General features: G+C 30.7%; 1 protein-coding gene across 1 annotated transcript; it reads left to right on the plus strand.

The window, feature by feature from the left end:
- Positions 1-745: 745 nt before the first annotated feature.
- Positions 746-5,385, plus strand: LOC147800888 (uncharacterized). The gene is made up of 2 exons (XM_087156048.1): positions 746-984; positions 2,526-5,385. Exons 1-2 carry the CDS (start codon positions 746-748, stop codon positions 5,383-5,385), a joined length of 3,099 nt encoding a protein of 1,032 aa, XP_087012174.1.
- Positions 5,386-15,093: the final 9,708 nt, after the last annotated feature.

Here is a 15,093-nt window from a genome sequence, read left to right on the forward strand (position 1 = left end):
TCGAAGTTATTCATCTGAAAATTGATATTTTTTAAAACCAGAAAGTATCCCATTGCATTCCAAATATGAAATATATAAAAAAAATTTAAAATTATTAAAAATCTAATATTATATACAAGTGATTGCATGTAATATTAGATAAAAATAAAGTACTCCATGATTACATATACATTTATTCTAAGCTTTATAGTGATGTAGTTTTTGCTTAATGTTAAGGTATTGATAGTTTCTGCTCTATACCTTCTGTCGAGAATTCCCACTATAACTGTCTTCTGCGCATGTTGTTTTGGTGCGCCCACAGCGCCACCAGTTGATGTTAATATCTTGATCTGAGAACAAGCATGTTTAGCTCCGTAAATAATTGAACTTTAATTGTTAATCCTTTTTTTGTTAGTGTTTTCTAATTCCGTTATTATTAAAGTGATTGTCTATAAACATGTTAGAGTCTTTTATGACTGAGCAAATTGATATTTATTACCCTCCAAAATGTGGCAGTCCTGGAGAACGGGGTAAGTAGCACTTACCTTAATTAATATAGAAATAGTTTTCTTCAGTTTTTGCTTAAAAATTGACATTTGGCGCCCGAACAGGGACTGCCAATAAACGGTAATAAACTATTATTGACATTTATTGACTTTTACCTGATAACGAAATGTTGCATGTTTGAAATAAGACATTAAACACCAATTTAAAGAAATTAAGATTAGCAATTAAGAATAACTATAAATTGACTCACACTTACAGAATGTCTGAAGAAGAATTGAATAAATTAAAACGGAAACGCGGCTTTGTAAGAGCTTCGGTGACAAAGATAATTACTAAAATCGAAACTGACATTCTAAAACCGGACATAAGTGTGGAAGATCTCGAAGAATCACTCGAACTTTTTGGTGAAAAAAGCGAGGAATTAAAAACTATTGATTCTCAGATTGAGGGCTTAATCAAAATCGAGGATATGGAAGAGGAATTTAACTGTATAGAAGAGTACAAAGAAAAAATAACTAAAACAAAATTTAGAACATTAAGATTTATTAAGAATTTAAACAAAGAAATTGATTTAAAGAATTCCTTTCAAGAAGCTAATATTTCTCTAAATAGTCCCAATCAGAGTGACATTCAAACCATTGAAAGGGAACGCATAAAGTTACCTAAATTAACTATTCCTAAGTACTACGGAGAAATTTCTGAATGGTTAAATTTTTGGAATTGTTTCAATTCGTCAATTAATGAGAATAAGAACCTCAGTAAACTTGATAAGTTCATTTATTTGAGATCATTTTTAGGAGGTCCTGCGTTTAATGTGATTGATGGTTTAGAATTAACCGCGGAACATTATGATCACGCTATTGATTTATTAAAGCAACAATTTGGCGATACAAATATTTTGATTAATGTACACATTGAAAACCTACTCCATACATGCCCATTAAAAAACTCTAATGACGTAAAAAACTTCAGGAACATTTTTAATCACATACAAAAGAATATCAGAAGCTTAGAAAGTTTATCTGTTAAAAAAGATAGCTATTCGAACATTCTAGTTCCCATTTTAACCAAATTGTTGCCCCGTGATCTACTACTAGAATTCAACAAAAGAACGAAAAATCCTCTTGTTTCTGAAATTGATGAGCTAATCGATTTTTTATCATCTCAATTAAAAGCCAGAGAAATGACTTTCTTAAATTTGAGTACTTCTGTTTCGGAAATCAAAACACATGTTAGAATGAATCCTCACATTACTGAGAAGGAGTGTAGGCGCCAGCCATCGGCTTCTGCATTAATTAATGAGTGTTTTGAAGATCGGAAGAATGAGAAAGAGACTTGTTTATTTTGTAAATCTCATAAACATTACTCGGCTTCTTGCACGAATAATAATTTGAGTTTGGAAGAAAAAATAGACATTTGTAAGCGGTCTGGCTCTTGTTTCCGATGCTTAAATGATAAAATAAAAAAAGACACCTTTCTTCTTCTTGTAAGGCTATCGTTAAATGTGAAATATGTTCAGGCAGACACGTTAGTATAATGTGTATGGGGAAAAGAAAAATAAATTCGATAGAAACAGGGGGGAAGAGGAATAATTCTGATCTTTCCCAAATGAAACCTGATACTGCCTGTGCTTTAAGTAACTCTTCTAGTAGAGAAAAAATAATGTTGCAAACTCTCATTGTAAGTGTTTCGGGAGGTAAACAAAAACATTTGATTAGGGTGATTATTGATACTGGATCTTCTTGTAGTTATATATCGGAATTTGCAGCGCGTAAGTTAAAATTAAAGAGTCTTGGGCAGGAAACAGTTGTGCATGGATTGTTCGGGGGGTTAAAGAAAAAAGAATCACATAAAAATTACACGATTAATTTAAGTAATGTGGACAATAGTTTTACTTATACATTAAATCTACTGGAACAAAAGACAATTTGTACCCCGATTCCAAAATTCGACAATAGGGAAATTATGAAGGAATTAAAAGGGCACGGAATTTATCCTAGTGACGTAACCGTGAATGAAACTTTATGTTTATTTGATAGGAATGCTAATGAAATTCACGGATTAATAGGTGCGGATTATGCTGGAGATTTATTTACTGGAGAAATTAAAAATATAACGAATGGCCTTGTCGCGATGAATACGCATTTCGGTTGGACCTTAATGGGAAGAACTGGAGAAAGTCCTATAACGAATGAAGTGCTTTTATCACTTCATGTTACTGACTTAAATATTTGTGACTTATGGTCACTTGATTCTTTGGGAATTACGGAACCGAATATTTCTCAAACGAGATCAGAAATTGAGGAAGCCGCGAAAGATCATTTAGTTCGGTCGTTAAGAAGGGATGGAGAAGGTAGGTATGAAGTGTCACTCCCATGGTTGGAGGTTCATCCTGAATTACCGGACAATCGAAACCTTGCCGAAAAGCGGTTAAAGTCTTGCGTAAAGGCGTTACAAAAACGAAACTGTTTACATGAATATGAAAACGTCTTCAGAGATTGGGTAGTCGAAAAAATTATTGAACCCGTTGATTCAGAGGAACTAACAAAAGATAAGGGTCATTATTTACCGCATAGACCAGTATTTAAAGAGAACTCCACAACTAAAATCCGACCGGTTTTTGATGCGTCTGCTAAGGAAAGAAATTCTGTGTCGCTGAACGATTGCGTTGAGAAAGGACCGAATAATTTAGAACTGATCCCCAAACTCATTAACAGATTTCGTCAGGGGAAATTTGGGGTAATATCGGACATTCGTCGAGCTTTCCAACAAATAAACGTTGCTCCCTCAGATAAGAAATTTCTGCGGTTCCTATGGTGGGAGGGAGGTGATCCAGGGAAACTAATTGTTTATTCACATTGCCGTGTAGTTTTCGGCGTAAATGCAAGCCCATTTTTGCTCGCCGCGACTATAAATTATCATTTAGAGAATGTAGATGAAACCAAGAGAGACATAGCTTTAAAACTTAAAGATTCCATGTATGTAGACAATTGTGTTGCAAGTGTGAACACTATTGAAGAGTTAAATTCTTTCATTACGGTGTCTAAAGAATTAATGGCATCAGCACAATTTGACCTAAGGGATTGGAAACATAATCGGCCAGATGGTGATGAGATAACCACAATTTTGAACTTGTCTGGAGATAACTATAAAGAAATCGTTTCAGTATTGGGCCTTAAATGGAATTTATACAGTGATACTTTATCTTGTGAGATAAATGAGGAAAATGAACCCATTCCGAGTAAACGAAATGTATTATCTATGTTAAGCCGAATTTTTGACCCTATTGGGTTTACAAGTCCTGTCACACTAGTTCCTAAATTAATCTTGCAGGAATGTTGGAAGGCGAAAATTAATTGGGATACAGGACTTCCGGATAACCTGAGGAATAAATTTCTAAAGTGGGCTAATGAATTAAAATATCTGAAAGAAATAGAAATCCCTAGAAAAACACCTGATCTAGATGAAAATTCTACTCTGCATGTCTTCGTAGACGCGAGCAAATCGGCTGACGCGGCTTCAATTTTTATTAGAAATGTTAAAGGGGGAATAGTTAACTGTCAACTCTTACAGGCTAAATCCAAGGTAGCACCCCTAAAATCGATAACAATTCCTAGATTAGAAATTCTCGCGTGTACCATTGGAGCCAGGCTCGCTTACACTGTAAGAGATGATTTGAATATGAAGAATGTGCAAACCTTTTTCTACACTGACTCAATGAACGCTTTATACTGGATAAAAAAGCAAGATAACTGGGCCACTTTTGTTGCTAACAGAGTCAATGAAATTCGAAAACTTACGGATCCGGAGGCTTGGCGACATATTCAAGGAAAGTATAATCCCGCAGATTTGCCCTCGCGGGGATGTAATTCTAAAGATTTATTGAAATCCCATTGGTGGGAGGGCCCCCAATGGTTAAAACTGCCATTCGAGAATTGGCCAGCTAGTGAACTTTCTCCGGATATTGAAGTAGTTCTTTCAGAAAGAAAACGAACTATATCCTCAGCCACAAATTTAACAACTGATACCTTTGAAATCTTCCAAAATGTGTCTTCCTTCAATAAAATTGTGAGAATCATGGCTTACGTCATCCGATTTTATAAAAATACTCTAAGAAATCATAGTGATAGAAAGAAGGGAAAATTGGAGGTAGAAGAGATCGAAGCATCTGAGAAGTTCGTTTTGAAAGAAATTCAAAGAGAATCTTTTAATGGAAAGATAAATTTTCGAACTGTGAAAGACAGCGATGCTCTCTTACGAGTTGAGACAAGAATAACATCGAGAAAAGACTTAGAAACTTTTAGATTCCCTATATTATTGCCTAGCAAGCATGATTTGGTGGAAAATTTAATAATGGACAAACATATTGAACTGAAACATGCCGGTGTTCAAACTTTGATGTCTCACCTCAGAGAGTCGTTTTGGATTATTAAAACCAGAAAGACAATTCGAAGCGTCGTAAGAAATTGCGTCAAGGGCAAAAGATTCTCGGTTAAACCATTGGAAGCCGTAAGCATTCCACTCCCAGAAGATCGAGTCAGAGACGCAGCTATTTTTGAAATTATAGGTGTCGACCTGTGCGGGCCTCTGCTTTTAAAAGGAGATAGAAAATGCTGGGTGGTACTCTTCACTTGTGCCATCTACCGAGCGGTGCACCTCGAAGTAGTATCGTCCCTGTCAACAGATTACTTCATCTTGGCCCTTCGCCGATTTATTGCTCGCAGAGGACACCCGTCCACAGTATACTCTGACAATGGGACAAATCTTGTGGGAACGGCAAATCTTTTGAAGAACATTAATTGGAACGAAATTGAAGACTTTGCTTCAAGGAAACGAATTTCATGGAAATTTAATCCTCCCTCTGCCCCTTGGGGGGGGGAGGCTTCTTCGAAAGATTAATAGGAGTTTTGAAAGGCATCCTGAGAAAGGTTCTAGGACGAGCTTGTTTGAATGAAGAAGAGTTAGCTACAGTATTATGCGACGCGGAAAGTTTAATTAACTCCCGTCCTATAACGTATCTTTCAGAAGATCCCAAAGATCTGTCAGCGCTCACGCCATCCATGTTTCTTCAGGAAATTAAAGAAATTGGTGTTCCTGAACTTGACCTAATTGATTCAAAAAAATTGAACAAAAGATATTCTTATCGGTTAAAATTGCTACAAGACCTGCGAAACCGATTCAGAATTGAATATCTAGGTTTGCTTAAAGATAATTCCAAAATTAAAAGGGAGTCGTCCATCAAAGAAGGAGATCTTGTGCTAATCGGAGACTCCAACACTAAAAGAATACACTGGCCATTGGCCAAAGTTGAAAAGACTTATCCAGGAAAAGATGGAGGAATACGTTTAGTGGAACTTAAAACCTAATCTGGGAAACTATTAAGACCTATACAAAGACTTTTTCCGCTGGAAGTGTAACCATTTTGCTAATAATTTTATTTGTTTAGTTTTTTTCAGATGGACCAAATAGACTAAGATTTCTGTTTGGATTCGAAAAGATTTGTCTTCGAATCCAAAGGTGGGAGATTGTCGAGAATTCCCACTATAACTGTCTTCTGCGCATGTTGTTTTGGTGCGCCCACAGCGCCACCAGTTGATGTTAATATCTCGATCTGAGAACAAGCATGTTTAGCTCCGTAAATAATTGAACTTTAATTGTTAATCCTTTTTTTGTTTGTGTTTTCTAATTCCTTTATTATTAAAGTGATTGTCTATAAACATGTTAGAGTCTTTTATGACTGAGCAAATTGATATTTATTACCCTCCAAAATGTGGCAGTCCTGGAGAACGGGGTAAGTAGCACTTACCTTAATTAATATAGAAATAGTTTTCTTCAGTTTTTGCTTAAAAATTGACACCTTCATTTAATGTATTTCTCCTAAAAAAATAATAATAATTTTTATTAAAGCGTAGGGTTTTCTAATCCCTAAACAAAGAGTCCTTTTTTAAATCAAAGTGATTTATTTTAAATTTAGCAATAATCAATTTCCTATTTATGGAGAATATATATATATATATATATATATATATATATATATAAGGATTTGTGAAGTTAAACCTTTTTAAAGAAATTGTTTATTGCTCTCAGGGCTAAGATATTTTGAGTTAGTCACTAGAATACTGTGATAATATTTTCTCAATCTCTAATTTTTATTTGTTTTTAAGAAATATTTTGACAAAAAATTTTTAAACTAATTTACTTAGTAAGCTATTAAAAATGTCATATTTTAAGTATTCATAAAATTTTCATAGTATAAATTATTTAGGTATATTAATATGAATTTGTATAGACTAATTTTTAGCAAGAGAAATGAACATAAATTATGTATTGCACTTTCTGAAATTCTTTTTTTAACAAGAAACATCTTTCAATATTGTGGTATTCAATTTTATTTTCTATATTGAGCTATGAGTTAGCTCTATGGATGTGACATATTCATAACCGCTCAGAGCTTGTTTTTTAAATTCTAATTTTTCTTAACGTAATAAGTTTATCTACCTTTACTAGTATAATAATTAGTAAGTTTGAACTCTTAAGTTTGAACTTATAAAACTCTCAGGGTGGTTGAAATTTTACAATTCTTAATAAATTTAATTATATTTTTTAAGTTGTATTGATAAATACATAGCGATTGTAAAATGAAATAGATCTACTTTTGTTTTAAAAATTCTCCAAGTTAAAATATTTTTTTTTTCTAAATGTTTTTGTTGATACCTTCATTGAAAACATTAAATGTGTTTTTCTCTACATTTAAGAATCTTTTTCTGGATTTATAAAGTTCAATGCACCCCTCTAAGAAAATTGTTAGTTGCTTTTTGTTGTATACATTAAATGTACATAGCATCATTGAAAGCATTGAACATGTTTCTCTCTCAATGTATATATATATATATTATTATTGTTTTTTTTAATGCATAGAATTTTCTAATCCCTAAGCTAATTTTTTTTTCTTTCAAATTTAATAATTTTGAAAACAGCTATATTCAATTTATAAACAAAATATATGTATATATTTAAGGATCTGTTTCTAGATTTTTCAATGTGCCTTTGCTCTGGTTTAAGAATTTTTTTTTTAAAAATAATCACTAGAATACTGTGATAATATTTTATTAATCTGTAACATATTTTTCCTTTTTTTTAATAAACATTTTGACATATTTTTCTTTAAATTGATTTACTTTGTATGCAATTAAAAATGTCCTATTTAAGTATTCATAAAACTATCAAAGTATAAATCTTCATATGTATGGATTTATTTTTAGCAAGAGAAATTTGTATAAATTTATGTATTTCACTTTCTGAAATCATTCTTTAACAATAAACATCTTTCAATATTGTGGTATTGTGGTGTTTTCTACTTACAACTGTAAGCCTCATGCTATACTTTGTGGTGCATGAGGAGTTTTAAGTCGTTTAAATAAAATAAAAAAAATATTGTGGTATTCAATTTATTTCTATATTCAGCTTGGAGTTAGCTCCATGGATGCAACACATTCATAACTACCTAATATTTTTTTTCCCTGTCTTTTCTTAAAATAATTAGTTACCTGACTTTATGGACCTATGAATTAAAACTATCAGAGTAATATAAATTTTAAATTTCTAGATAATAAACTTTTTTATCTTCTTGAAATTGTTTTGAAAAGTGCATAGTGATTGTTAAATGAACTTGACCTAATATTAACTTTACCAAGGATTCCATTTGTTTCAAAAATTCTGTCAAGTTGAAATGTTTTTTCTAAAAGTTAGAAATACGAAAGTTCTAACGGCTGAATGGAGAAAGCTTGGATGGATGGATCTCTTATTTAACTTAAAAGACTAAACTCGACACTTTAAATCAAATTAAGAACCCTTCAAAACCGCCCTCCAAGCTTCGTAAAAAAGCATGGATTAACTAGAAATAGAAAGATGTATGAGCGCACAACGACGCAGCAAGTAAGATGGCGGAGAACTCTCGCGGTTGCTTCACCTTGAAAGGAGTGGGCTAATGGGAGTGTCTTCTCCACTTACTCCTAGCTCCATGGTATTACACCCTTGTCAGATCTATTTTTAGAAACTGGGGGTAAAAAATTATCGTTTTCTGTATTGGAAATGAAGGAAGTAGTAATTTTATTTTTATTGTTAGACATTGAGTTTAATTCGAAAGTATTTTTCGTTTTTATGCAAAGGAAATTTAGTTTTAGAATAAGGAGAAATCACATTTTCTTTTGAAATTCGATCATATTCTTTTTTTGCTTCATTTAAATCATCCAAAATATTTGGGGGAATTATTAAATCACAATAAAGATTTTTACAAACGGCTGCCGTTACTGTTATGGGATATTCACGAAAACTTGGAAGAGCTAATTTTATTTTTGAAAGTTCCGCTTGTACTTCATTTCCGAAAGCACAAGTTAATTGAACAGTTCCAACACTTATTGTTTTGGAGGGAATTAAGTGATCTCGGACGCAAATAATATTGGCTCCCGAATCAACTAACGATTGAACGACTAGTTTATTTTTAACGAAAATTTTTTCATATTGTAATTCATGCTTAGATTCATTAAATATTTTAGCTTCCACTTTGCAAACAGGATCTTGATTTGAGTTAAATCTACGATTTGAATTAGTTTCGTTTCTGGGAAAGCTTTCGCGGGAATTATTTCGTGGTTGGTATTCTGTAGGATTTCTCTCATATGAATTACGATTAAAACTTTGAAATGAGTTATTTTTTTGCTTGTTGTCGAACGGTTGTTGACGGTAGTGTTTTGGACTCTGCTGATTTCTTCTGAAATTTTATCTTGTTTAACTTAGCGATTTTCGTTTTGACGTAAAGAAAACATCACATTTTTGAGCAAGTTCTGGAGGTTTTAACCATTCTTCACCTTGAATTATGGTAATATGCGATTGAGTTTCATAATCTAATGTTGAATAGAGTTTATCGGCGATAATTAACTGGGATAATGTTTTAAAGTCAGTTGCTTTGCGTATTTTGCAATAATACTCGAGGGATGTTGTTAATCGTGATGCAAATTGTGTGTGTGATTCATCTGGCATGCGTTGAGATTTTCGAAAATTCATTAAACATTCGTGTGGTGTTGGCTGAAAATGTTTCAAAACGGCATTTTTAACTTTTTCATATTCTCGGAGATCATTTTCTGAAATGTTTAATAAAACGTGACTTGCTTTTTCGCCTGAAATATTTATAAATATTTCAGATTTTATTTCATCCTGTACTCTTTTTGTGGTAAACGAACGTTCTAGAGATTGAAAAAATAAGCTGTAGTTCTCCGGTCTTGTCGGCATAGGCATGCTAAGTGTTCGGCATGCTTCTAATAATACGGCACAGGCATGCTTCTAATAATACTTTCGATATCGAGACCATCTTCACTTGCGTCTGAATTTCTAGATGAGTTCAGGTTGGCACTAGGAGTGTTTCGAAGGTTTGCTAATTCGATTTGTCGTTCCAGCTGTGCGAGTTTAATTTTTTCTAATTCTATCTTAGCACTTTCGTTATCTTCGCGGGCTTTTCGTTCTTCGACGGTTGATGCGACTAGATATTTAACGAAATCTACGTTCGCTTTGAATACTTCACTTGATTCAATTAAGCCTTTTAGAGTAATTAACGTAGCGTTTTCCAGTACAGTTATTCCTAATTCAAATGCGATCTGTAGTAGATCTTCTTTTCTCGTATTTTTATACATGTTTATTAATAAAGATGCTCCTACCTGTATTTCTTGAAATTGAAAGTAAATCCGTTAATTTTATCCTTTTCGTGATAATTCCAAATATTTTTCCAACGGTGTTGATTTGAAGGAACGGCGTTTTTTTTTTTGCTCTTGATGATCAATGGCGGCAGTTTCGTTTTGCCGGTGTAGCTGTAGGAGGATTCTTGTTTCGTTTTATACTGATGTTGACTTTAGCTTAATTGAGATAGGTGTGACTGAGCCCCCATGTTACGGACGGGGAGTGTCGATGAAGCTTCAAAGTAGTCTAGTGTTGCGTTTAAAGCTTTTATTATGACAAAAACACTTAAATGGCAATACAAAATAATTAGAGCAGGAACATCTTAATGAACTCTTTCCCCGTAGCCGTTCAGTGAGTGAATGTAGAGGGAGTCTGCTTAACTCATGGAGCTAGGAGTAGATGGAGGAGACACTAGCAGAAATTCGTGAAGCCGAAAGCTCGGCAATGTTAACCGCGAAATTAACCGTCGGCCATCTTACTTACTTCAAAACATTGGCAGTTGTAGCTCGTTTATGCTTGAATTGTCGTATGTTCGGACAGTTATTATCATTTTTATTTTATTCGTTATTCGAGTAGTCTTACTTTGTCTTATTATTTTTTCTTGGACTTCTTATTATTTTAATCATATTATTTTAATTATGACTTCTTGCATCTTAAGGTTTTATGTTACTTTATAAAAATTTCAGCTGTAGTTTTATTTATTTCTGTCGAAGTTATTCATCTGAAAATTGATATTTTTTAAAACCAGAAAGTATCCCATTGCATTCCAAATATGAAATAGATAAAAAAAATTTAAATTTATTAAAAATCTAATATTATATACAAGTGATTGCATGTAATATTAGATAATAATAAAGTACTCCATGATTACATATACATTTATTCTAAGCTTTATAGTGATGTAATTTTTGCTTAATGTTACGGTATTGATAGTTTCTGTTCTATACCTTCATTTCATGTATTTCCCCTAAAAAAATAATAATAATTTTTATTAAGGCGTAGGGTTTTCTAATCCCTAAACAAAGTCCTTTTTTAAATCAAAGTGATTTATTTTAAATTTAGCAATAATCAATTTCCTATTTATAGAGAAATATATATATATATATATATATATATATATATATATATATATATATATATATATATATATATATATATATATATATATATATATATATATATATATATATATATATATATATATATATATATATATATACATAAGGATTTGTGAAGTTAAACCTTTTTAAAGAAATTGTTTATTGCTCTCAGGGCTAAGATATTTTGAGTTAGTCACTAGAATACTGTGATAATATTTTCTCAATCTAATTTTTATTTGTTTTTAAGAAATATTTTGACAAAAAATTTTTAAACTAATTTACTTAGTAAGCTATTAAAAATGTCATATTTTAAGTATTCATAAAATTTTCATAGTATAAATTATTTAGGTATATTAATATGGATTTGTATAGACTAATTTTTAGCAAGAAAAATGAACATAAATTATGTATTGCACTTTCTGAAATTCTTTTTTTAACAAGAAACATCTTTCAATATTGTGGTATTCAATTTTATTTTCTATATTGAGCTATGAGTTAGCTCTATGGATGTGACATATTCATAACCGCTCAGAGCTTGTTCTTTAAATTCTAATTTTTCTTAACGTAATAAGTTTATCTACCTTTACTAGTATAATAATTAGTAAGTTTGAACTCTTAAGTTTGAACTTATAAAACTCTCAGGGTGGTTGAAATTTTACAATTCTTAATAAATTTAATTATATTTTTTAAGTTGTATTGATAAATACATAGCGATTGTAAAATGAAATAGATCTACTTTTGTTTTAAAAACTCTCCAAGTTAAAGTATTTTTTTTTTCTAAATGTTTTTGTTGTATACCTTCATTGAAAACACTAAATGTGTTTTTCTCTACATTTAAGAATCTTTTTCTGGATTTATAAAGTTCAATGCACTCCTCTAAGAAAATTGTTAGTTGCTTTTTGTTGTATACATTAAATGTACATAGCTTCATTGAAAGCATTGAACATGTTTCTCTCTCAATGTATATATATATATATATATATATATATATATATATATATATATATATATATATATATATATATATATATATATATATATATATATTATTGTTTTTTTTAATGCATAGAATTTTCTAATCCCTAAGCTAATTTTTTTTCTTTCAAATTTAATAATTTTGAAAACAGCTATATTCAATTTATAAACAAAATATATGTATATATTTAAGGATCTGTTTCTAGATTTTTCAATGTGCCTTTGCTCTGGTTTAAGAATTTTTCTTTTTTTAAATAATCACTAGAATACTGTGATAATATTTTATTAATCTGTAACATATTTTTCCTTTTTTTTAATAAGCATTTTGACATATTTTTCTTTAAATTGATTTACTTTGTATGCAATTGAAAATGTCCTATTTAAGTATTTATAAAACTATCAAAGTATAAATCTTCATATGTAAGGATTTATTTTTAGCAAGAGAAATTTGTATAAATTTATGTATTTCACTTTCTGAAATCATTCTTTAACAATAAACATCTTTCAATATTGTGGTATTTTCTACTTACAACTGTAAGCCTCATGCTATACTTTGTGGTGCATGAGGAGTTTTAAGTCGTTTAAATAAAATAAAGAAATATTGTGGTATTCCTGCCTTTTCTTAAAATAATTAGTTACCTGACTTTATGGACCTATGAATTAAAACTATCAGAGTAATATAAATTTTAAATTTCTAGATAATAAACTTTTTTATCTTCTTGAAATTGTTTTGAAAAGTGCATAGTGATTGTTAAATGCACTTGACCTAATATTAACTTTACCAAGAATTCCATTTGTTTCAAAAATTCTCTCAAGTTGAAATGTTTTTTCTAAAAGTTAGAAATACGAAAATTCTAACGGCTAAATAAAAAATGGAGAAAGCTTGGATGGATGGATCTCTTATTTAACTTAAAAGACTAAATTCGACACTTTAAATCAAATTAAGAACCCTTCAAAACCGCCCTCCAAGCTTCGTTTAAAAGCATGGATTAACTAGAAATAGAAAGATGTATGAGCGCACAACGACGCAGCAAGTAAGATGGCGGAAAACTCTTGCGGTTGATTCACCTTGAAAGGAGTGGGCTAATGGGAGTGTCTTCTCCACTTACTCCTAGCTCCATGGCTTAACTACAGGTGGCGCTGCATGGTGTATGCAACATATATATATATATATATATATATATATATATATAAGAAAACAATCATATTTTGCGTTACACATGAAAGGAAACCATGAAAATATCTTTCAGATTGTTTGACGTTTAAAGAATTCCAGCTAAATGCTCAGTAATCACAATGAATTTTTTAAAATAGTAAATCCTTTTTTTAGCATCATTGACAGACAGCCAATCATCTTTGTGAATATAACGAGATGCTCTTTATATTTTTGTAGTTTTTAACTCGGCCCAAATATCAAAGTAACTCGCAATTTAAGTATCGGAGTAAAACCATATTTATGAAAGGTATAAAAATAATTTATTTTAATCAAGATTAAATTTAAACTAAAATTATCAAATCTTGCGTGACACGCAAAAGAAAAACCACGAAGATTTTTTTTATTAATCAATAATTTTATTTATCATCCTTTTTTTCTTACAAGCGACGTTGAGCAGCCGACCCAAATTTGGGTTTACGACTACTAATGTTCAACTCCATAGACTTGTAATTTTGAATCCAATACAGCGAAAATATCTTTCAGATTGTTTGACGTTTAAAGAACTCCAGCTAAATGTTCAGTAATCGCAAAGGATTTTTTTTAAATACTGTATCCTTTTTTTAGAATCTTTCACAGACAGCCAATCATCTTTGTGTATAAAACGAGATGCTCTTCATATTTTTGTAGTTTTTAACTCTACACATGAAACAAAGTAAGTCACAATTTAAGTATCGGAGTACAATCATATTTATGAAAGTTATAAGAATAATTTATTTTAATTATGATTAAATTAAAATAATCACATTTTGCGTTTCACTCAAAGGAAAACCCCGAAAAAGTCTTTTAGACTGTTAAACGGTAATAGGATTCCTGCTAAATGTTCATTATCGCATAGCAATGAACTTTTTTTTTATAATCGATTATTTTTTTCTTATCATCCTTGACAGACAGCTTTACATCTTAGTGAATGTTGTGTAATTCTCTTTTCCTATTTTTAATTTTTAGCACAACCCAGTGTCAAAGTAACTTGCAATTTAAGTATCGGAGTAAAATCATATTCATAAGACTGTCGTAACCTATTTTCTGTAAAATTAAATTAAAATTAAAACAAATCAAATTTAGTGATACAAGCAAAGAAAAAACACGAAAATATTTTTCAGATTTCTTGACGATTCTATTTAAGTGTTCATTATAGCAATGAAATAATTTTTTAATAATCAATCATTTTTTTTATCATCCATTATATATAGTCTATCATCTTAGTAAATGTAGTAAAAGGCTCTTCTTATTTTGTACTTTTTTGTATTTTTGTATACAACCCAGATATCAAAGTAACTTGTAATTTAAATACAGGAGTAAGATTATATTTTGAGAGACTTTTTGAATGAAAATAATTAGAGTTTGCATTAGGCACAAGTTGAAATTACTAAAGCATTTCAATAACAAACTAATTGAACGCTAACAGACGATAATGAAACTCTATCCCAGCAATTATTATTATTTTCCAATTAATCGTACTTTATATGGAATTAAATGTTTTATATCTCTTACAAAAATTATCTTTATTATATTTCACTTTATTTCTTTTTTGTAAGTGCTGAAATTGTGCTTAGACATTTCAAGCATTTGAATTTCAGAATGATATGAAAA

This window comes from Parasteatoda tepidariorum, chromosome 12 (genome assembly GCF_982258835.1).
Source record: "Parasteatoda tepidariorum strain Cologne lab strain chromosome 12, Ptep-v5.0, whole genome shotgun sequence".
NCBI lineage: Eukaryota > Metazoa > Arthropoda > Arachnida > Araneae > Theridiidae > Parasteatoda > Parasteatoda tepidariorum.